We start from the raw sequence: 23,788 nt of genomic DNA, 5'->3' as shown, positions 1-23,788 counted from the left end.
AATGACTGACAGAATGGGATTTAGAGGCCTTATGTTGAACAGAAATACATAATATCACCCCTTCAAATGTTAATAAGAAACAGTAAAATGACTGGAGTTTGAGTGAACCAGAATGAATCCTGTTATGGCACATTAACTCTGAAATGTAATGACTTTTTATCCAGTGGGCGACTAAATGGGCTTATGTAAAGCTTTCGAAAGGAAAACTGTTTATTCTTGACAAAATGGAGCAGGAAGTGGAAGAGCTGACGACAACAGTCTAAGAGGGAGAAATGTGGCTTAGGGAGGAGGTAAAGGACCTGGTAAAGGAGTGTATGTGTCACAGTATTTCTGCAACCAGCCTCAAGAGGACACTTGATGAACTGCAGCTTTTTGTCCTTCAGCATTGTCTCAAAAACTGATTTTGTGTATGTCTATCATTGCATAATAAGTCTATTGAAGGCTTTATGGACCACAACAGAAGACAAACCTCCTTATTTTCATTCATTGAACAAAAGCTTTGTCATGAACTGCTGAAAAGAGCAGATGGCTGACATCTACTCTGGACCCAGAATGAAGAAAAGGTTAATGTGCCTGAAGTCAGTTCCTGCTGTTTTGGCATCATGGGAGGATATCACCCAGACCTCACTTTGGAGGCTTTCCAGAAATGTTTAGCAAAGAAAAATTCCGCGGGTAGACTTGTGAGACTACAATGTCACGGAGGGAATATCCCTCGAGCACCCATCTAGCTGGCAGGAGTAGCCGGGGAATGGAAGCAGAAAAGTGCTGATGAAAACGCATGCATTTTATTGACTTTTTAATGAAAAGTTCCAAAATAAATCAGGTTAATTTCTCTTCATGTACCATGATGGACCTGCAACCATTTCATTTAACCAACTTCAGTCATGCTGTACATCTCGAACACTCAACCTACTTTCATTTGTGACTCTGTAATTCAAACTGTGCTGGAACCAAAAACACATTTTTGACCAGTTTGATGATTAGAAAGATGTAATGAAGTTCATTAAATAGTTATAAAGGTACCTAAGAACTTGATTTGTGAAAGATATTGTGCTATTAATAATATTATGATTTCATTAAACCTTCATTTGATATGATATCCAGAAATGTATGTGTTGTTTCAAAGTCTTGCATTTATCTGTGCTGTTAAAAAAAAGATTGTAGGACGCTGAACTCACCTTAAAATTCTCCTCCGTCAGTCCCTCGTCTGTCTTTGCACTGCGAATCATGGCTGCCACGTATCTCTTTACCAGGCTCCTGATCACCTCCTGCAAACGTCACATTGACATGTCAGAAATGAAAAGTTGAAGTTACTCATGCTTGATGATTCTATGACTTCAAAAACAACATACATTTTGACATTAGATTAAATAATCACCACTTTTTCTTCAAAATATTAAAAGACAAAACGAGTTGGATATTTCTTGTTAACATTTTGAAAATCTGCCAGGGTGAGAAAAAACATTTTCTTGTGTTAAGACATTCATTTTATTTAAATTAACTTTGCATAATGTGTTTCTTGCCCAATTGGCAACAAATTACAATTAAAAACAAGTAAGTTAGGCTTTACTTTTATCTCATAATCTCAATGTAAGAGCCATTTTTGGATTCTTCTAACTTCTTAAAAAAATAAAAATTAACATAAAACAGACGTAAACACTTTACAATAATTCAGTTGTTTAAATGTATTGTTGGCACTTTGGGTAAAATCTTCGATTGTATTTTCAGAACAACTGGACACATATTTGGTTTTATACATATTTTCCATGTAATACATTCTTTTGTTTAATAATTTACTCTTTTTTTTTCTTGTCCCCTATTTGAGTTTCAAAGTCTATTGTTTGTCCCAGCTACTTGGGTCATGAGGCGGGGGATGAGTTCTGCATGTGTTGTCATGTTTTAGGGCGGCTTAGTTGACAATAAATTGCGTAATACTTAAAACTACAGAAAATTTAAATCATATAATTTCAATACAGATTTGACTAAACAATATGCACAATTCTCTGTAATTTATATACATTGAGAGATATAAATTGGATTTATGTAGCTTATATCAATGAATGAAGAACTGGAATCACATTCAAGTTCATCTTTTCTTTTTACTGCCACCCTTTCAATACTGAGCAAAAAAAACATTAGATTATCTTAACCTCGTAGACGAAGGCTCATCAAGTAACGGTCAAATGACAACTTCTATCAATTTGTTGATGAAAGGCAAGTTTCACAAGCAATTGGTTCTCAGTGGGTGTATTTTTTAAATACTGACACACAACACAAACATGCATGCATTAACACACACATCCTCCCACAGTCAACACCTGTGAGTGCCAAACAGGACGATCTGCTGTGCTGTCACTCTCCGCCTCTGCCAAAGCACACACACACACACACACACACACACACACTCTCGACACGACGGTGACTGACAGATTCTAACAACGATCCTTCAAAACATGGAGGGGTATCAAAGCGACTGCCAAATACAAAGTACTGGCGCTGCTGCCTGTACAGTCCCTGCCAGTGTCTGACTTGATTTGCTCTACAAATTACTTCTAAAGCCCCGGAATCTGGACATGAATATATGAGTGTCTGCTGCCAAATATGACACGCTACATTTCACTATTGCTCTAATTCTTATTACTTCAGAAGCAAATAAGTTTAAAAATGGGGCCACACAGGAAACACTACTGACAGTTTAGGGCCAAGCATTTAACCTTTTTTTTGGACTGCAGGAGCGTAAACTAGGAGAAAGAATAAACTCCATTAAAAAAAAGTTCAGCCCAGAGTTGCCTTGAGCTAGATGTGAACCAGGGACCATCTTGCTGTGAGGCTTAAGCACAGAACCATCGTGCGAGCAGAGCAGATTTATATCCGTACATCTGTCTCTGCTTCAGGCATCACAAAGTAGGTTCAGGCTGGGAAACTCACACTGTTGATGGAGAAAGAAAGTCTGACAGAAAGTGAGACGATATGACCCCCCAGTGTCATTAAACAATCTTTTATTTTATTCTTATTAAACGATTTTAAACTGATAATACAGCCTTTAAACTATTGATTAAGTCTGACTTTTATTTTCATTTCAGGTGATTATTGTGATCAATGGAAAACATCTTTCGTACACACGAAGTGAGTTTACTCAATCATAACCCACTTTTTTTTATAAACATGGTCACTATCCATCAATCTTTTAACCATTCATTTAACCATCCATCTATCCATCCATCCATCCATCCATCTATCCATTTATTTTTCCATTTATCCATCCATCCATTTATCTATCCATCTATCCATCTATCCATCTATCCATCTATCCATCTATCCATCTATCCATCTATCCATCTATCCATCTATCCATCTATCCATCTATCCATCTATCCATCTATTTTGCCATTTATCCATCCATCCATTTATCTATCCATCTATCCAGCTATCCATCCGTCCATCCATGCATCCACCCACAAACAAGCTATAATTATTTCAGATCAATGCCTCCTGTCAATGTGTCACAACAAGATGGACGTTACAGACGATCAGTATTAAGGTATTTGGATGTTTAAAGTGTGTCTCTTTTCACGAAGGCAAGTGAGCAGAAGTCGTGACTGTCATATGAACATACATTTTTGTCTATAACTCTGAAAATACAGATTACTCCCAACCCTTAGTCGACAGCAGGGTGAGTAGAAAATGAGTTTTAATTTTGGGTGAACTATCACTTTAATGGTACTTATGATCCAGTAAGAGGTGGACCTTAAGTACAATTAAAATAATTATAATCCACAGTGATGAACTCTGCTTCTATTTTTGTACATTTTGTGACAAGATTGAAACATTTTACACAGCACTAAGACACTCACATATATTCTGTAAATCAAACACGCTTATAGAAGAATTCACAAACCTGGTAATGCTGATTCTGGATCAGACTGTCTGCATGACGCTCCTGCAAAGTAGGAGAAAAATAGTTGAATGTTGTGTTAGTGTAGGCACTAAATTATGATCAGAAACACGCTTCAGCTCACAAACCTGAATTCCACTGAACACACTTTACTCAGCTCTGACTGAACATTATTCTTCATGGAATACTGGCAGAACAATCTTTGAAAAGGCTTTTCCCAAAGATATGTTTTGGTCATTTACTTTTCAGGTCTGCTGTTGAGGCTCTTCACCAGAACTATAATATGTCAAGTCACAGCTGCGAGTGTAGGCTGTTCCTTTCTTACAGTGAAGACAGAAGAAACTGGGAGTACCAGATCCTCACAGTGAGCTGCAGCAGCAGCAAACCTGACCTACATTACCTCCAGTGATGCAGCTTCCGGAAAACGTTTTTTTTGCTTCTGCATTTCAATAATTACTGAGAAGTGTTCATCGAAACATCGTCTAATGTCTCACACGGGTTGGATTTTCATCCATTTCCTCGCTCATCAAATGCCACAGACTTGCGTCTCTCTGTTGCTGCACTCGCGCACAGACACAAACACACACTGCTTGCTCCCTTGATCACATCTCTGCAGCATGGCTCTGTGAACCTATGTGGGCTGGTTGGCTTATATAACTCAGCTGACTTCAGCTGAGGTGAACATGCCAGCTGCACCGCATGTGTGTGTGTGAAAAAGCCTCGTCATCCGGCTCACCGCTTCCCTGCAAATTAACAGGGTGTTAAATGTGTTTATTTGTCCTCGTTGTGTTCTTATAGCCGCACAGCTGATGTCCATGTGTGTGTGTTTGTGTACATGTTTAGGTCACACACATTCATCTCTTGAATTCATCGTCTGTTAATGTTCTAGATTCCACGGCAATGCCTGAGCACATCTTTAAAATCAAGGAATAAACAGAAAAAATTGAAAATGTGAGATTTTATATTATTTAATGATTTGAGTTCAGTGTTAATAGTTGTAATAGCACTTTCCTGTTGCTCGTGTTGCTTGTATCGCTTTTACAAGTGTGCTGAATGTTGTCTTCAATTCTAATAGTTTGAAAGTGCTCTACAAATAAACGGTTATCGTATAATAGAAAAAAACAAGTTGTAGTTAGCGAGTCTCCAACAAAGCAACCATAAAACAATATTGAATGAAGAACAACGCATTCAACAATTATTGTTGTTGTTGTTATGATTATGTTTTGCCATCCGTCACACTGTTATATCCCTGTCTCTCTGGCTTCGAAGTGACTTATCCTTCAAAATATTTGAAGATCCAGATAGTATTGGGGGGAAAAAAAAAACATTTTTATAAAATTTTACTATTATCAAGATTTAAAGTACATGTTTTTTTTGAAAGCAGATCATATTTGTTTACAGAAATACATAAATTTGGGCAAATGTACCACAAATAACTAAGAATCCAGAAATTAAAATGTTTGGTTTTGTGTCTCGGAATAATGTTCATTTGTAGTTTGAAGCTTGTAATAATGTGAAGTTTCACATCTTTAACGTTTTATTTGTCGAGGTTTGGTTTGAATGAATACATTGATTTGTGCTCAACAGACATTAGCAGTGGGACGTTAAATCTGGGTTGAATCTGAGTACAACTGAAACAGATCTTGTGTTGTGGAATCTGAAAAGATATGATGCTTGACAGCTGTTTATGAGGCAGGATGTTGACCAGACATCACTGTTGTTGCTCAAAGACCCCTCAGAGCCAAACGATGACAAGAAGCAAAACTTGTCGGCTAAAATTGCGCAGCGATGTCAATATGTGAGTCAGAGCGTTTCGCCATTAAAAAGTCATTGAACGTTTCTGAACTCTGAAGGCAGTTTCTGGAAAAGTGGAGCAGCGGAGTGATCCTTGTCAACCAGACACACTTAAATTCAGCTCCAGTTAGACTGAATTAATAAATGAGCAGAGATTTTAGTTCTGACATGTCAGTACTCTTGCTTGGAAGTGACTCCATGTGACACACATGCAGCAATAATACTGTGTAGATCTGTTTTCCAAATTTACTTCTCCATGATGCACACATTGCTACATGTTTTATCACTGTCAGATTCTCTATCCCAACCTACTGTGTTAATGAAATAAATGCAATTCTTCTCCCGTTACCAATTGTTTGAGATTTAAACATGTTATCAAGGTACAAACGTTTGCCTCAAAGGTCATGTTCCAATTAAAACATACATTTAATTTATGTGTTAAATACACGTTACATGTTCCTTTTTGTGTTTACTCACAAATAAGTTCTGTAGTTTCAGATAAAATACACCGAAAGAACAACAAAGTCAAAGCAAGCTTACAAGTTGCATTAGTCATTAGTGTTGACTTCACGTACCGTGAACTCTCGAAGGTTTTCGCATTTGTGCGTGTCCTCCCCGGGGGGCTGCCCTCCCCGACACAGCTTGTTGTGGAGCCACATGAGCAGGTACCAGATGGACTTGGGGCTGGGGACAATGTTGAACGGAGGAGGCAGCGTCCCGCCCTCGTCGAAATAACTCATCCACAGCTTTGTGCGAGCGAACTTCCACTCGATGTCAGCGTGGTCCTGCAGGATGTCGTGACATAATGCTCAATGACCTGTTCAGCCTTCATCCGTCTGAACTGTATATAGTTAGCAGTGTAGAGGATGCAAATTTCTCCTTACAGGTAGAAACGATAAACCTCGCCTTCATACATATTAAGACCAGTTAAAAAAATATTTTAATCATTGAATCTTTGGAAAGAGGAAATAGTGAAAATGATTAAGAAGGATTCACTAACCATAGCTCCACATGTACTGTAGCTCCTTCATATCTTTGATTTAGCTCCTACAGTTTTTGAACTTCAAAGTTATTTTATGGTTTATGGTTTATATTTCAATAGTGTGTGTATAAAATACAATCATTCCATGGTTTATTTTACAATTAATGCTCAAACAATCGCTGTGTTTATACATTTGTATGCTGCAATTAAGCCTCTGGCCACTAGTTGGCAACATTCATCAATGACTTGCTGCCAAAGTAACAACAGATCATGTGAAATGGCAGCAATAATTGAGAAAGTGGATACACCAGAGTCAAGCAGCTTTAAAGCTGATGTTTGGACTCATTTTGGCTTTCAAACAAAGTTTATAGTTAAAAAATTAAACACCGGTTAAGACTTTTACTGCACTTCATTGTGCATTTTTAATATAAATTAACATTTTTTGTTAATATTGTATTATAAAAAGCCAAAAAATGGTTGTTTCTTTAAAAGTAACCATATATTGTTGTGCCTATAGTATTGCAATATATAGCAATGTATCATCACATATGTACCGTGACACATATCTTATGGCCAGATTCTTGCTAATACACAGCCCTGATATTTATTATGAAGATTTAAACTGATGTATACCACAATTAAGCTCAATAATTATGTTTAATTAACAATATTATTTCACTCTTGAATGCTGTGTTTAGATTTTTCTCTGTTTTTGAATGATATAATTTATGGTACTATTTAGTGTGTTAGCTTCAGTTTACAGGCAAAATGTTTTTACATATTTTAGTTTACATTTTCAGTTGACCACTGATGTAAAACTTGTCCAACAAATGTTTGCGACCCAAATAAGGAAAAAAACTATAATTAATATTTTGTATTTGCACAGAAACTCTTCGTTTGCGAAAAAACAAAAACATATGTATAGGTATATGTATGTACATACACATTAGTTTCTACTTTTATTGTTTTTAGTGGTCTTTTTTTAAAAAAAAATTTAATATATTTTTTAAATATCTGTCACTTTAGCTGCTTTAATGGCATTTTGATATCTGTTGTATAGTGTTTTGAAGAAACTGGGTTTGGCCCAAAGGGCAAATTTAAAAACAAAAGTATCAATTAGAAATCCATTCATTAGGACACAGTCTAATGATGTTAAGACAGGTTTAACCATCCAACCATAGAGTCACCTAAACGCTGCTCCAAGATGGACTGTGATATTCCAATGTGAAGTTGTACTCACTGCTATGAGTTGATACGAGTTGTTCATCATGGCAATGAGCATGTTGAGCAGCACCACCAGTGAGATGATGTTGTACGTTCCGAACATTGTCGCTCCCACAAACTCTGTGAACTCATGCCGGGCCTTCACGTTGGTGACGTAGAGGTTCAACAGACCAAATATGGACCAGAAGAGGGACTGGAGTGTCTCGAATAACCTGAAGTGACAAGAGGAATGTGGAAGAAAATGAACCTTCATTAACTCACTCAGAAACCTATTTAAACAAACAAATTGCATTGAATAAACCAGGTGAAGCTTGAGCTGAAGATCTCATGTATACGTCAAATTTCCTCTCTATCCTTGTAAATTCTCCTTGAACTGAACAGGAGGCACTCTGAGCTTTCACAGTCAGCACATTGTTGAAGTTAGTCAATTTAAAAGAGAAGTGATAAGAGAGCCCATCCATTTACTTCTTGCTTTTATCTCCCTTCTTTCCTGCGTGTGCCTTCACTCTGTGTTTGTGTGACAGTCGCAGTTACAGCGCAGGTTATTGAATTTTTGATGAGGCTACAATTGGCAGAGCCCAACATCACAAGAGAGAGAGCCTTTGTCTGCGGGGTGTTTTATTTGTGCTGCATAAAATATTCAGCATTTACTTAACACTTACTGTGTTTACACAATACATTTCTTATTGTGGAGAGCGTGTGTGTGTGTGTGTTGATGGAGTGTGCACGGTGGGAGTGACATAAATCACTATAGCGCTTTGTGTGTGAATGCGGGGCGTGTGAGTGATGATGAGAGTGTTTTGGACACACTTGTGGGTTTGCAACAAGAATGAGTGAGTTGGAGAGGGTGAGAGTGGGGGGTGAGCGCTTCAATGACGAGGAGATGAATGAACCAACGGAGTGTGATATTGTGTGGAGTTATGAAAAAAGAGGTGGTGAAGGAGGGAGGGGGAGGCGGGTGAATGAGGCGCAAACGAGCAGCTGAAACAAGGGAAATTTTAAAAAAGGAACTTCAGGCGACTGAATTTAAGCAGTCTTTTAATTAACAGCTCCATCATCGCTGCCTTTTACTTTTACCAGCTATTGTTTCTCCATATCTGCTGCAATTATAGTGTAGTGTTTCACATCAAGTTCATATATACTATTGTAATTGCTCTTTTATGGTCTTTCTAGAATTAAATTATTTAATTTAATTTAAAGTAAGCATGCAAATTTTGATGGATTTTTTGTTCTTTCTGCTGTCGCCATTAAACCTCCAGCCACTAGATAGCAGCAGCGAATGGAACAATGAAATTCCCGCAAGATCCGTGGGGTTGAGGAAGAGAGGATAGAATACAGATTGCTTTAGCTTTAAAGCTGATGCTTGGACATATTTTGGCTTTCATTCATATTCATTTGAACAAAATTGAGTGTAACAATCAAAAGATGTTACTAAAATCCCCCCTTAAATAATGAAAGAGTATCGAAATAATTGATAATAAGATGAGATTAGTCCATGCTACGGACCTAAAATCAAGTCTCTTCAACTATTTTTCTTTTAATTTTACTTCTCCATAGACAAGTAGGTAAGTAAGTAAGTCATCCTTATTTTACAGTGCCTAGGGTGTTTTTGGAACCATTTGAGTTGCTGGAAAATCGAGTCATCAACCCTTGTGTTATCTCAGGGTCAAGGTGACTCGAAGGCCAGAAAAACAAAGGTGAAAGACCGTCACCACTGCATATGTATTCATGGAAGCCAGGGAAGTTGTTCACCTTTACCAAAAAGCAACAGAAGGGATACCACAAACAGATTTGTTTTCAGGCCTTCGGGTCATCTTGATCCTGAGATAACAAGGTTTAAAAAATAAATCTCCTGCTCAGGACAGTTCAGGACTCAACATTTAAAAAGCTCACTCAGTGACACATCCACTGAGTTTTTTAAAGCTTTGAAACTTTATTAGATGGTTTTCAATCTTCGGTCCCGTATGAGCACAACCTCTAACCCCTGCCAGGGAATCTAAGTAGGTTGATGAGTCCGTGCCTGAGCACCTAGCTATATAGAGTTTGTCCAAGTGTTATCACCTTGTATATTCCGACCGTCTCCATCACAGAAACCCTCACTGCCTTTAGAACAATAGCAACTGTGGCATATTTCTGATTTAGGAAGAGCTTTCTTCTTAACTATTTTACCAACTTTACATCAAATTCAGTATAATAAGTGTTACCAAGGTTTGCTTTTGAGACAGTGTCATTTTCACCTTTGAAATGAACAAGGATTTGATTATCTCATATGACAATCAGTCAGAAATAACACATGGTTACAAAGAATGGGATAGAATAGGCATATTTTACTGTGAAATGCTAATCTACTGGCACATCTGGAAGAACACGTCCAACTTGACGGTCATTTAGGTAAAATAAACTCTTTCAAAAGACCAACAGCAGTTAAACTAATGTGTGTGGCACTTTTATCATCTTCAGTTTGTTTGTAACTTCTTTTTTTCCTTCACACTGACATCGCCTCTTGACATAGCAGGTCTCTCTTCCACCCTTTCCCTCCTGAGCTCCTTACTCATCCTTCCCTGACCACTTCTCCATCCAGCCTTGCCTAATCCCTCTTCTTAATGGCGTTCACTTCCTGTTCCTTCTGCTCCCTCCACTTCCAAACACCTGTTCATGTCGGAGTTGCTGTTCAGCAGCTGTGTACAATGATGGGATGTTTACACTTGGCTGCCTTTTTTATCGTGCTTCAGACGATGAAACATTTACAGTGAGAGCTCTTGTGAAAATGCACAACAGCAGCTTGATTGTTTTCTAATATCTCACGGATTCTATTCCATCACAAACCAAGCTTTATAAAATGTTGTCTCCCGTGTAGAGCAGCCTGCAGGCTCACACCCGCAGCTTCACAGCATCAGGGTACAACGTTCCAGGCCAGACTATGAAAACTCTGGGTTTTGTGGCCTCCTTTTGTGTTGAGTTTGTATGTTCTCTGTGCTACTTATTTTGAGACCCGCATGAAGATAACAGACACCCAGAGAACCCAGGTTATACGGAGCATCTAGCCACAAAAATGATTTTTGCTTACAAATGTTTCCAATAATCAATTTTATATATGTTCAAATATTTTTCAGATTTTTCCAACAAGCCAGTCTTTCTCCATCCGTCTTTCTAATGACGCTCAGTGGTCATTGTCTTCAACTTTGTCCAAAAAGACACCCTTAAAACATTCATATACCATATAATCCCAGTCCTTAGTCGACGTGAGTAGAAAATGAGTGAAGTTTGACATTTTTGGTGAACAAAAATAAGGTTTTATTCCGTGTAGCATAATTAAAAAACAACTTTTAAATCCACAAACCATTGATCAAATGTCCACATTTTATAAACATTTAAAATTGTAACCAGCCACAACAACAAACAATTTCTTGCACTCTTTTGTTTATGCGTTAAACTCTTCAAACAGTAAGATAATGTGTAGCCGGCTCCACTCTAATGAAGGAATAAAACTGAAACACTTTAATGGTGATAAGTGATGGTAAAGATGTGAGGAAGAGGAAGCAACTGAGGGGCAAACAGTAAATGAAAACTTGGACACACACACACACATGCGGAGAGGAATAATCCCTCAGACTGTAAACTGGTGAATGCTGATGCAGGCTGTCTTGCCGTGGGGTTTGTTATGGCTCTGTTTGCATAATGCTTCATACCATCAGCCTTCTTGGCGATCAGCATGCTCATTTAGCGTCTTCATGAGGCTGAATTCGCTCCAGCCGGCTCCACCAGCGACATTTGGAGTCGGATGACGAATGACACTGGCAGCCAAGGTATGGTGTACTGTATTTGCTCTTTTTTATTGGCACTGTAGGGACCTGGCCTGCGTTACTGAGTCAATAGGGAGAGAATAACTGCAACTTGACACATCCATACACACCAGATAGATATTGATTGAACGAAAATAGGTGATTTGCACTAGTATTTTGGAATTGTGTAAAACCGTTTCTCCTTAATTCAGTACATTTAAATATAGTAAAGTTTTGGGAAGTTTCACTTCTAGTCCAGGAGGCTTCTTCAGTTCCTAATAACTCATCCAAACTCGACTCAGTCCAGTTGCCTTGCTTTGTAATTCTTTGGATTAAACATACGCACATAATTTTAAACAAGGCTCGGCTACAGAAAATAAATTCTCTCTGAAACGTGTGAATTGTGGAGGTGGTCTGACTGACTCATGATAAACTGATACTAGGCATCCGTTCAGCTGTTATGTGAGGATAAGACGATTGATAACAAGTTATTTCAATTTTGTAATCTTATACATTTTTGCTTTGAGTGTCTCTTGACACAAAAAAACATGATATTTTCTATTTTTATCCATTTTCATCAGGGGTTTCAAACTAAATCACACAAGGGGCCAAACATATTTTAGCAGTTTAGCAAAGACGAACAAAATGTATATACTAAATAGGAAGAAGGATTCTGAATTTGATATTTTCATTTCATTCTTTGAGGCTAGATTATTTTTAATTATCTTTTTGTTTGTCCTTCTTCAACGTAACAACTGGGTCTGAACTAGATTGTGTGTTAATTTAGTGTTCTTTAAGGGTTACTTGTAATTTATTTGTCAAAGGAATTTTAAAGGATGTGCACCCACTAATATTTCTTAGACTACTTTAACAAAATCTCACAATAAAAGTATTATCTTGTCAATCTCTACACGGTGACTTGACTTAGATCTCGCTGAGACTTAACGTGTGCGTGCGTGCGTGTGTGTGCGTGTGTGTGTGTGTGTGTGTGTGTGTGGCAGAGCTAGCACGCGACAAACCATGGCTTCCTAATAAGCTTTACAATCGCGTTAATATTCTTTATGGAAGCTGCACTTTACTGACTATGTGTTTTGATTGAGGTCGTTGGAGAGCACAAATCATTTCCATTCCATTCAGATGGTTATCATGATAAAAGGACTATTAAGTCATATCATGTTTTTAAACCCTTAATTAAACCCCTGGTCTTCAGCATTTTAACTTGTTGCATGAGCCATGAGAGGCGGTTATCAACACCATTGTGAGCTTATATTGTAGGTATGCTATTAAAGGAGTAAAAGATACTGTTATTGTAAAAGTGACATTGACATGTTGTGATAATATTGGCTCATGGAGATCCTGGTCCAACACCAGTGACTTGAATAAAGCAAGAAGTTTTATTTTGTCACAAAAATATGTCAGTCACTGTAAGAATTTCTTCTGCCCTTGAATGGAAGACATGACTCAGGGAGTTCCACCTTTTTTATAGCCACACGCCTGAGTGACCCCTGTGAAGGATCCGAGAGAAACAAGATTGCATGAAACTTCTAGAATGTGACGGCTGACCGTCACGATACTGAGCAGTGGAAAGTGACAACTACAGCAAATCTAGTTCTAGTGTTGACCAAATACTATAGTGGAGTGTTCAAATCTGATCCTTCTATCAATGGTTCCGAGGAAAGAATCTTTAGGTTTACTAAAGGACATGACAGTACATCTGGAGAGTTTGTTTTTATATCTTCTGCTGTTAGTGAATTACTCCCCAGGATTGTCACGATAGTCTGGATTAGCAGTCGCCCCCTCATCCTCCCAGGAGGATCAGTGTAGTTTCCTCTGGATCTCTTGGATCATCTCAACATGAACATTGATCGTATGAGCTCTTGTCTTCGGGTAGAGAATCCATATGAGAGCGCTACGACTTCAGGGCAAGCCTCAAGTCAAATGTCAAAGCACATTGGAAACCACGCTGAGCGACTGCAGTACAGTTCGGGAAGTGAACTGCACTACAGAGGACAGGAGTGGCCTGCAGCAGGACGTATAGGCATCAGAGGAAATCATTAGCCACTGGCCGACTACAAAGAAAGCACCAGCTCTAACCGCATACACTCACTTCGTTCCTTGTATTCCCTTCTCCCTTCTGGAATTGATAACGGATGAAAATAATATATGTTAACTCAGCAAAACTAGTGCCAGCTAAACTATTCATAAAGTATTTTTTAGATTCAAATCATTTCATGATTAAAACGATTATTTTTACTTTGTTTTGAAATACAGAAGATCTTACCTATAAGAGCCATCATTTATTTCCAATACCTCCCCCTAACCCCAATGGCTAATGTCTATTGAAAAGACATTGTTTCATTAGGTGACACCATAGATAGCGAATAATATGGTTCAAACCCAAAGACAAAGTCTCAAGAATGTAAGTTAGAAGTCAATTTTATATTTTACATTTATTTCAAATACATTTGACAATTTAACCACCCTTTTGTATCCCTGTATTTTTTTAAGATTAGATTGTAAAAATATGACAGGAAAACGTTAAATTCCAAAAATAAATATAAAAACATAAATATATAAATATTGTAAAAAAATAAAAAAGGTTTTATTATTTCTTGTCGGTTCAATCTGTATGGAGGAACCTTCTCTATGAAAAAAGCGGCATGTGGGTTATAGTAAAAAGGATATTTGGAAGATATTTTTGCAGGTCATATTTTTTTTAAGGAGCAAGTCATGTGTTGATTTAAGTGTGTCTTAAATAGATGTTGGACTCTATTGTATGATCAGTATGTGTCTGTCTGTACAAAAATATATTTCCATTGAAATATTTACATGAAAATGTGGGCCCACCCACTGAATACACTACTATTCTCGAGATTAAATCATGTTTACCATAACCACACCCACTCTGCTATCATTGGTCATTCATTGAGCTTTGTCACCGCGTATCATCAGTCACGGAAGTCTCCACCTTCAAGGGACTCGTTGTATAAGCAAAGTCGGTTGTGATTACTGATGACTGGAGGAGGAGTGAAGCCATTATTACGTCATAATGAACTCCGCTTTCGTAACCTCTCAATTGTCGAGATTTCAGACGGGGGAGAACTTTATAAACCAATAAGTTCACAACATGGTCATGAAGAGCTCTCAATAAGTTGACTTATATGATTATAAACCATCAATCAGTCATCTATTAATAATATAATGCATTATAATGGATTGTGAATGAGTTTCCCAAATGTCATGAACTAAACAAAAAAGTGCAGAAACTACTCTTTGTCAGCTGTTCATGGTACTTTTTCTGCTACGATGGTGAGACTTCAGAACATTGATCATAAAGAAGATTAGTACTTACGTGGAGAAAGCATTGTTCTGCTTCTCACAGCGAATGCCTTTGCAGTTGCTAGGTTCTTCCGCCGCTGTGGTTTCATAGTAGAAATAAAGCTGGTTTAATCCATTCGCAAACGCCAGCAAAACCTGTAAAGAACAAGTATATTAAATAGTTATGGAGGGGTCTCGATGTTCATACCCTCTTTATTATTGTGTTGATACAAAACATTGGAGGTTGCTAACTGTAGCAGCAGAACAGGAAAACTATCAAAAACCTTTATTTTAAGATTATTAAGACTTTCTTTCACATTCAAATGTCCAAGAAGTTAACTGTTCAGTTTCAGTTCACCTGATCAGACAATTATTCGTCACTGAACTTGAGCCGTCTTCTGAGCCAAAGCTTTTGAAACATTCACATTTACAGAGAGAATTGCGATAAAGCTTCTTTCTTCAGGGCAGGCATCAAAAAAGAGTCGCCCTCAACAGCACTGAAGCTTCACTTGCTTGGTTACATAAAAGAACTGCAGAGTGAGGAGATGTGGATTCCGGCTCCTGGCTCACTGGGATTGATTCTAGGACTTCAGGGAGTGAACTAATTCACATGTGGATAGTGTTGTCGGCTGGCAGATCCCCGGAGAAGGAATTAGTGAGTTCTGAATGAAATGAAACAAGCCTATAATGTCCTTCTCCAGCCGATCAAGGGTAGAAAGAGATGAGGGTTTGTTCGCTCTCATCGTCATCAAAGATTTAGTGTGTGGAGAGAAAGTGAAGTGACAAGAAATAAATCTGTGACCTGTCGTTAATCAGTACCGACAGATTTTCATTCGACCCCGATTATACTTAAAAAGCCCTTTCAAAAAGAGAAAGGTTACTACATCTTAAATATTTATTAATAAACTGAGCTTTTTTATTGCCTATTTAACCTTGACGCAAAATATGTGCAGAGAATTTTCATGAGGGAAAACATAGTTAAAATCCTAAAATAATCTAAGATTAACCAGATATACTTTGACACATCTGAACATGTTTGAATAAAATAGATGATTTCGTATTATATCCCTAAATAGTTTCATTTAACCATCATCACGGTCCATTAAGAATAGTAAAATTCCTCATTAACTGACTGTATCATAAAAGCACTCCTCGGCCACGGCTATTATTCCCCTCAGGAATTTTGTGCACATTGTTCATACCAGGCAGTAAATGAAGAGGAACTTGAGGATGTCCAGCAGCATTCTTCCCAGCGAGATCTGCAGGGGCCCGAGGTGTGAGTTGGCGGTGAAGAGGGAGATGAGTCTTAGTGAACTGAAGATGTTGGCGATGGCGAACAGAGCCTCTGCGATCAGTGTCGGGTGCCACATCTCCCACTCTTCCCGAGGACGAGAAGAATTATACTGTAGGAAGAGAAGCAAGGGAAACATTTCAGCGTCAATTTGGCAATATTTCCTTCAAATTGTTTACTTTTGATGAGACATTTTAATGTTTTTTTCCAGTGCAGACAAACTTTAACAACAACAGAAATGAGGTTAGAAGGTTGTAGGTTTGCGTCCAGTTATACTAACCTATGTCCTTTTTGAGATTTTCTAGTTTCTATCCCCGTGCCTCTAGAAACTCTGGATTTTCTCCACAGTCCAAAAACATACTGACATGCATTGGACTCTAAAATGTTCGTAGCCGTGTGTGTCCGTGTGTGTGTGTGTGAGACAGGCCGACACCTCTTCTCTTCTCTTCTAAAAAATGTATTATTAGTAGAACTTTACACATAACTTGACAAAGACCTTTCTTTAACCTTTTTTCCCCCACCTTTTTTATTTGTTATAGTTTTTATGTGTTTATGCATGATGGTTTAATATTTTTGGTAGTGTTTTTATATTGCACTTTTAAATTAAATATACAATATATTATATATAGATTTATTTTGTACAATTCATCAATGTTTTCTTTTTGCATTTGACGTATTTTACATTTTTTAATTAATTTACAATGATGAATTACATACAATCAAATTAAGACTTCAGCTTATTTTAGACTGTCCTCTTATTTTATTTTCCCCATTATATTTTAAAAAGTGTGATCACAGGGAAAATTATGGCCACCTCTTTGTTCGAATAACAAAATGTTCCTTGTCTTATCTTATGTTCAGGATGATTTAATTTTTCTTTTAAGGCCTGTATTGATTAAACTGACATTTGTTTTTCCTAACTTTTGCCTTTTTTTTAGGCTGTCCTCCCGCTCCTCCCCATGTCTCAATCCCCTCATGCTTGGCTTCTTCCTCATTTCAAATTCAGCCATTAGACTTCCACAGGACTTCTTGTCTTGTTAACTCTGGCCCCATAAGCCACCGCAGCCGGAAACAGAAACATTGGCTCGCTTATTAATTCATGGACCCTCCTTGCACCTCACCACACAACTCTGTGTGCTCTCCACACCATCTTCATCGAAATACAATTGTTAAAAGTTCTAAATAATTAAGAGAGCAGGGACCAAAAAAAAAGTTAAACACTGAGATGCCACAGCTGCTTTGCAGAGGGTTTGTCTTTAAGCCAGCCTTGGAGACTACAAGCATTGAGGCGACATGACAAGGAAGGCTTTCTTCGAGATTAAGCTGCCACTCCAGATTCCAGCGAAGAGGACTTAGGACATGACTTGTCACTGCTGAGGAGAGATGTGTGGCTGTGGACGTGTAAACGAAGACAAAAGAACGACAGCCAAACATGTATAAACTTACTTAAGATAGTAATCCTCCGCATTTGTTTATTTTTGGTGTCAACGTGACTCTAGACATGTGGAAGGTAAAACATTTCTGCCTTGTTTATTGTGTGATTTTGTATACTGTTTTGGAAGCTCCATCGGACATTATCCTTTCTATTCTGTTGTGAGGTACTGTGTGTGAAAGAAGCGAGTCGAGGGAAAGTCATTGCAGGGAGGTTGATAATCTTGAACCATGGAGGACGTAGTGAGTAGCAACAGTGCAGTGAGGGAATTTGTTTGTTTTTTTGGTAAATCTGGAAAAGACACAAAGTCAAACAGATGGGATCTAAGGTTCAAACTAATGTATTGTCTTTTCTTTGACAAGTGGTGTCAGGAGTAAGATGGCACTCATCACCATCCATGTTTTTTAAAGAAGCAGCTCTAAATTTGTGATAATGGAAAGTGTTGATTTTGATGATGACCACTTTACTGTAGTAGTTAATGGTTTACGCAAGTTTTCCACTCAAAAGAGGGAAAATGTCAAAGCACACGTCCTTACAACCAAATACAAGTTGAACTTAAAATATATTTTCAAACAAAATAGAGAATAGCTATTGGATTGTATTGTTTCTTAACAAGATAAGAGAACCTTCAAGCAGAAGAGGTACTATATATGAACAATAATTTAAATTAAAGTTTTTGCGTAAAAACAAATGTGTATACTCAAAAGATTTATATACTCCACTAGCTTAAGTCCGTTTCATTTTTCTGGGTTTTTCACAAGATAAAATAGCACGAAAAAATATTAAATATGAAAAATGCAAATGCCATGTATTTTTCTTTAATCATGGTATCTTCCATGCCAGGTATGTATTTGATTTAATTTGAAATATTATATTGTCCCTTGATTTCATTGTCCCTTTAAAGGGTGCTTTTGTCATTTTTCATCAACAGAGAGGTAATGCTGTTAAAGGCAAATAATGTGTTGATTTAAGTGTCTCTTAAATAGATGTGGGACTCTATTGTATCATCAGTATGTGTCTGTTTGTACAAAACTCTCTTTTCATTGAAAAAATTACATTAGAAAATGTCTTGTTTATCATAGCCACACCCACTAATCAATCCTGGAACTCCTCATCTCCAAGGACTCGTTGTATAATCAAAAGCAGGGTGTGATTACTTGCTGGCTGGAGGAGTGAAGCTATCTTATGTCATAATGGACTCCGCTTTCTTAACCTCTTGTTTGCAGAGATTTCAGACGAGGAAGAACTGTATAAATCGTCGTGATGAGGAGCTTACTGCATCTTGGAGATAAAGACTTCAAAATTGGAAACTTGTAAGTGAGTCAGGAAAGTTGTGTTTTTACATTAGTTGCCCTAATTAGTTGGGCTAAAAATAAAAGGTCCAAAACGGTTAATATTTGAGCCTTGATTTAGCATAAAACATTCCTTTGGATAAGACAAATAAATGAGACCCAACAATGTTGTTGAACTAATAAGAAGGGAGTGGTTAGCACACTGTCGTTTGCTGCCTTTAAAGACAAATACAGCCCAAAATGAAAAATTAGGCTTTGTCAAGATACAGAGAGCAGTACAAGGCAGTCATTCTGAGCCCAATAAGATATCTTTAGCACCCTTGAGAGGGTAACAAAGCTGAGTCGAGTGGCCTTTATAAATCTATTTCTATATAGATTTTAAAGGTCTTGCATTTCTCTCCCCATATCTGTTTAGCCTTCATGGATCATAAACCTAAACCTGATTATAATGTGACATTCTTCAATTATAAGGCTTTTCTCCAAATGTATATTAAAATATACTCTTGAGTAAATCACCTCAAAGCCCTTTTGAAATAACCACAAGTGACTTGACTGTTTGGCCAGCGAGCTCACTCTCTCTCTAAATATTGATTGAAATTCATGTCAGTATGGATTTGGACCAGACAGCACCAATGCGTTTGAATCTCTGTGAGAACATTTTGTTCACCTCATGTCGTGTCTTTAGCTATATGTGTGTGCAAACTTATACACATATATGTGCGTGTGTGTGTAGGTGGGCGACACAGCACCATGAGTGATTCACAGCTGCTGCAGATGGTCTCGCCGTCTGGTCTGTGTGTCTTGGTGAGAGTGTGTACGGGTGCAACATTTTGCTCTTAATAAATTGATAAATCTCTAGCCTGTGCAGCTACACAAAGAGAGAGACAAGATTAATTATTTGTGGCATCAAAGTCAAACTGTTGGATTATTCTGGCCCCAGAGAGACTCGGCTGTAATTCCTGTTATCAGTTTGAAAGTCAAAGGTCCTGTTTGATGTGGAGTCTTTTATATTAAGCCAGAGAAATCAGCTCTCCGAGGAAGGTCGCTAGATTACAGTTGTTTGCAAATCAATGTTGTGTAGAAGTTATCGCAATTTGTCACTGAAGTTTTGATCTATTTTTGCTAAGCCCCTTCTATGAATGCACTTCAATTACATAAAGGTTTAATTTGATTTTATGTCTGAAACATGACAACATTTTGGAGTTTTATCCCTAAAGGTTAAGCTTTGATATCTGGCAGTTATTGAACATGAGTGTGAGTTATTGAGATCAATGATAGTTAGAGTGGAGAAAATTACAATAAATCAAGTTCATACAGGGGTAAAATCTCTACTATGATGGATTTGATCAGCGAGTTGGAGTATTTAACATATTTACAATTGCAAACTTTCACTTCTGTTCTTTTGTTATTGAGTTTTTCTGCCAGTTTTTCCAGCCAATTGAGTGTTTTTAAGCCTGTGTGGTATGACTGAGCAGCCTGCCTGTTCTTTTAACCTCACTGACTGTCGTTGCATGTAATTAGAGTCAAACACTCCCTTACTACCCTTATAATAAAAAAAAATACACTAATAATAATTTTCCACCTCACTAAGACCTTGCCTTGCAAAACTGCTTTCTAAAGGTCTCTTTTCCTCCCAGCACCAAATTTAAGCTTTCTAAAGTCATTTCCATTTTGTAACAGCATTGATAAGTTAGTGTAATAATTAACCTTTGTATGTTTTGACCCATGTACTAGGGATCCTCCACTGCTGAGGTACCAGACGCTATGTACGACGGTTATATGAGCGCAAATCCACGGCTCTCTAACACTTGAACATACTCAACCATTTTTTATTCTCTGAGTTCCTGAAAAACACATTTTTAAGAGTTGCTTATTTCACCTTGACGTAGGCCACTATCTTCAGCGATATGGTGGCCAGGTAGAGCGAGTTCATGGCAAAATCCATCAGGTTCCACCAGTCATGGATGTACTCCGTGAAGCCGCCATCCCACATCTCCTTAATCTCAGCCCAGATAAAGCCTGAAACACATTTCTAAACTTTAACACAGATGATAAACTGAGCATCTCTGGGTAACATGTGGACATTAGTGTGGTGGAATCAGTTGTTGTCCTTTGTTTAATTGTTAGTTTGGACACAATCATGGACTTCAGGTGATACTGGTTTATTCTACTTTCAGCTGATTCATTAAAACATTAAGCATGAGAGATTCAAGGGACCTATTTTTGACATACCCAACACCCACGGGAGAATCATCCACTCCACAATGGTGGGCGGTGGTCCTTGCATATGTAGGTTTGTTCGAGCTATATGCTGCGAGGCCAACAGCAGGAGGAAGAGGAAGGTCAGGTAGGAGGCCGTGTGACAGATGAACTTGATGAAGGGCTTCTTAATGAAACGTCCCAGAGCACTTTTAGGAGCCAACAGGTAGATCTGCAGAAGAAGAAGAAGAAGAAGAAGAAGAAGAAGGCTTGAACACAGTTTTGTCGACAGTAAAACATCGTCGCAGATAATGTGGAAAATGTATCTTTAATTCAAATGGATTCGAAGCATTTCTACTGAACACAAGACTAATCTGACTAACAATTCCTTTGTAAACCACGCTCTTTTTGGAACATGAACAAGATCCGGTCTTTGTCTGGCTTTGTCATGTCGTGTCTTATGTTCCCTGGCAACCAATTCTCTCTCTTCCTCTTGAAATGTTTCTTTTTTTGATAACTGCAGCCGGGCCTGGTCTTCTCTTCCGTTTACTGTGCTTTCCCTTTGTTTCCCATCCTTACTCACCAGTGAAAAAACAGGAAAGAGGAGACCGATGATGAAGCAGGTGACCAGTTTGACCGCCCAGTGCCGTCGTCTCCAGCCAGGGAAGCCATCGTACCACAATGTGGCCAAAAGCTGCTGACAGTTTGGTTGTGCTACAAACTGCCGAAAAAAGAGGAATTCAAAATCAATGACATGTAGTTGAGTTTCACCAGATTTTATCTGATACATTTTATCAAAGCCAATAGTTTTGTTTTAAGAATTAATAAAGATTCAATGCAGATTTTTTTTTTTCCAACTTATACTTCACTTTATCTACTCTACTCTACCATGAACCCCAAGATAATTGCTTCACATTATAGACAAGCGGAAGCACAGCATTTTCATTGTGTTATGAATCAAATGTTCTCACATGTCCTCATCGGCCCTTCAGCCGCCCTCTGAAACACCCAGCACCAGCACAACCCTTGTTTCTCTCCCCCGATTTTCATCCCATTGTGTTTCTGCTCCACTTCTCTCTGTTTCCATTTCTAATCCATTCTTTTTGTCTCCGTCAGCAGCCTTCTGAGGAATAACACGTTTAATCTCTTGCTACATTTCCATGATTGTCCTTCTCTCGTGGCCTTGGTGTCCTTTTTCCCTGTCTCCCCTCTTTATCCAAAACAATCGTTTAATCACCTTCGACAGAGAAGTGGAGATTACACTTTTCTGTGGTTTTCATCTGATATTGTTTTCTTCTTCTCCTGGAAACACGTCAAAATGTCCCACCAACTTAAAATTAACTACATCTGCTCTTAAATATATTTTTTGTAATAATTATGAAACATAAAATAACACATCTGACTTGTTTTGAGTCAAATTTTAAGTATAACATATCTCATGTTGCCAGCTATGTCCAATAACTCTGGGAACACAATCTTCCCCATCTTCCTCTCTGAATTGGACCGATGACATCTTCTGCTCCTCCTTAACCTTTCAAACTCTGCACGCTTCCTTCTCACACTCTCTCCTATTCTCAGCTCGTGCTGGGGCTGACCTTGGGAGGCTATTGGGTGTTGACCTTATCACCCCGACCAATCTTTCGCTCTCTCATTCATTTTTTGCGTCACATTTTTTTCAAGCACCATATTACTGAAAAAAATGTTTTTTATTAATACATCACAATTATTGTAATAACCTAAACTACACCTTATATATATTAAATTGAATGAACACTTTAAACTTCCCTATGGGCTATGGGCAAAAACAAACACGCCTGTTTCCCTTCTTTCTTTCTTAATCAAGTACTCCATCATGATACCAAAGGCAGGAAACACACGTGTGTGTTTAAAGTCCAAGAGGGAGTGAAAAGAACAGCATGTTTGACAGGTACCAACGTCACCTGACATGTGGCTCTGCTGTGGGTTGACAGCGGAACATTTGAGGGTAATTTCCAGCTCCACACACTCTGACCGGCCAAGAAGCCTTTCATCAATAATTGATCCACTCACTTTGAATCAGTCCTTCCTGGATGGATCGACTCCAACACAGATAAACGACAGGAATGATTCCGAAATATATGCAATTGAAGAAAATACCTTTGACATATGACTCAAAATGGAGGCATCCGCGATGAAGAAAGTATTGTAGCCATATTTGCGCACATAAAACCCCTATAATCACATCCCACAGGTCAGTCCATCCATAAATAAAAACGCTTGATCCCCAAACCACGGGCAGGAACTTTTTCTTCCCCAACATCCAACAGGAAAAATGGTTGCAGCCTCTTGCATGATGCATTTCCAGTTTCATCAGCCGCTTAATCGTCTAGTGTCTAGTGCTGCAGAGAAGCCCCTCTTGAACTGCTGCTGGTGTTTGTCATATAGAGTTCTTCCCCTCTCACCCTTCAACACTTTACCTGCTGCGCTGATAAGAGAGCGAAGATGGATGTCACTTGAATACGTGTTTTTGTCATGTCATATTGTGTCACAGCACGGCTTATCCTGTGTTGTCTGAGAGCGTGTACATCCTTGACAGTGTG

At 38.2% G+C, this 23,788-nt stretch overlaps 1 protein-coding gene across 1 annotated transcript in view; it reads right to left on the bottom strand.

Annotated features, from left to right (window-relative positions):
- trpc5a (transient receptor potential cation channel, subfamily C, member 5a) overlaps positions 1 to 23,788 on the bottom strand; it is an 83,963-nt gene that overhangs the window by 6,385 nt on the left and 53,790 nt on the right. The window contains exons 9-17 of the mRNA XM_087789667.1: positions 21,793 to 21,930; positions 21,243 to 21,441; positions 20,890 to 21,029; positions 16,198 to 16,398; positions 15,030 to 15,151; positions 7,912 to 8,107; positions 6,265 to 6,474; positions 3,899 to 3,940; positions 1,179 to 1,268 (exon numbers count right to left, since the gene is read on the bottom strand). Coding sequence (XP_087645793.1) covers positions 1,179 to 1,268; positions 3,899 to 3,940; positions 6,265 to 6,474; positions 7,912 to 8,107; positions 15,030 to 15,151; positions 16,198 to 16,398; positions 20,890 to 21,029; positions 21,243 to 21,441; positions 21,793 to 21,930 — 1,338 coding nt within the window. The remainder of the gene's footprint in view (positions 1 to 1,178; positions 1,269 to 3,898; positions 3,941 to 6,264; positions 6,475 to 7,911; positions 8,108 to 15,029; positions 15,152 to 16,197; positions 16,399 to 20,889; positions 21,030 to 21,242; positions 21,442 to 21,792; positions 21,931 to 23,788) is intronic.

Source organism: Callionymus lyra, chromosome 4 (genome assembly GCF_982586985.1).
Source record: "Callionymus lyra chromosome 4, fCalLyr1.hap1.1, whole genome shotgun sequence".
Classification (NCBI taxonomy): Eukaryota; Metazoa; Chordata; class Actinopteri; order Syngnathiformes; family Callionymidae; genus Callionymus; species Callionymus lyra.
This window is presented reverse-complemented; position numbering and strand designations above follow the sequence as displayed.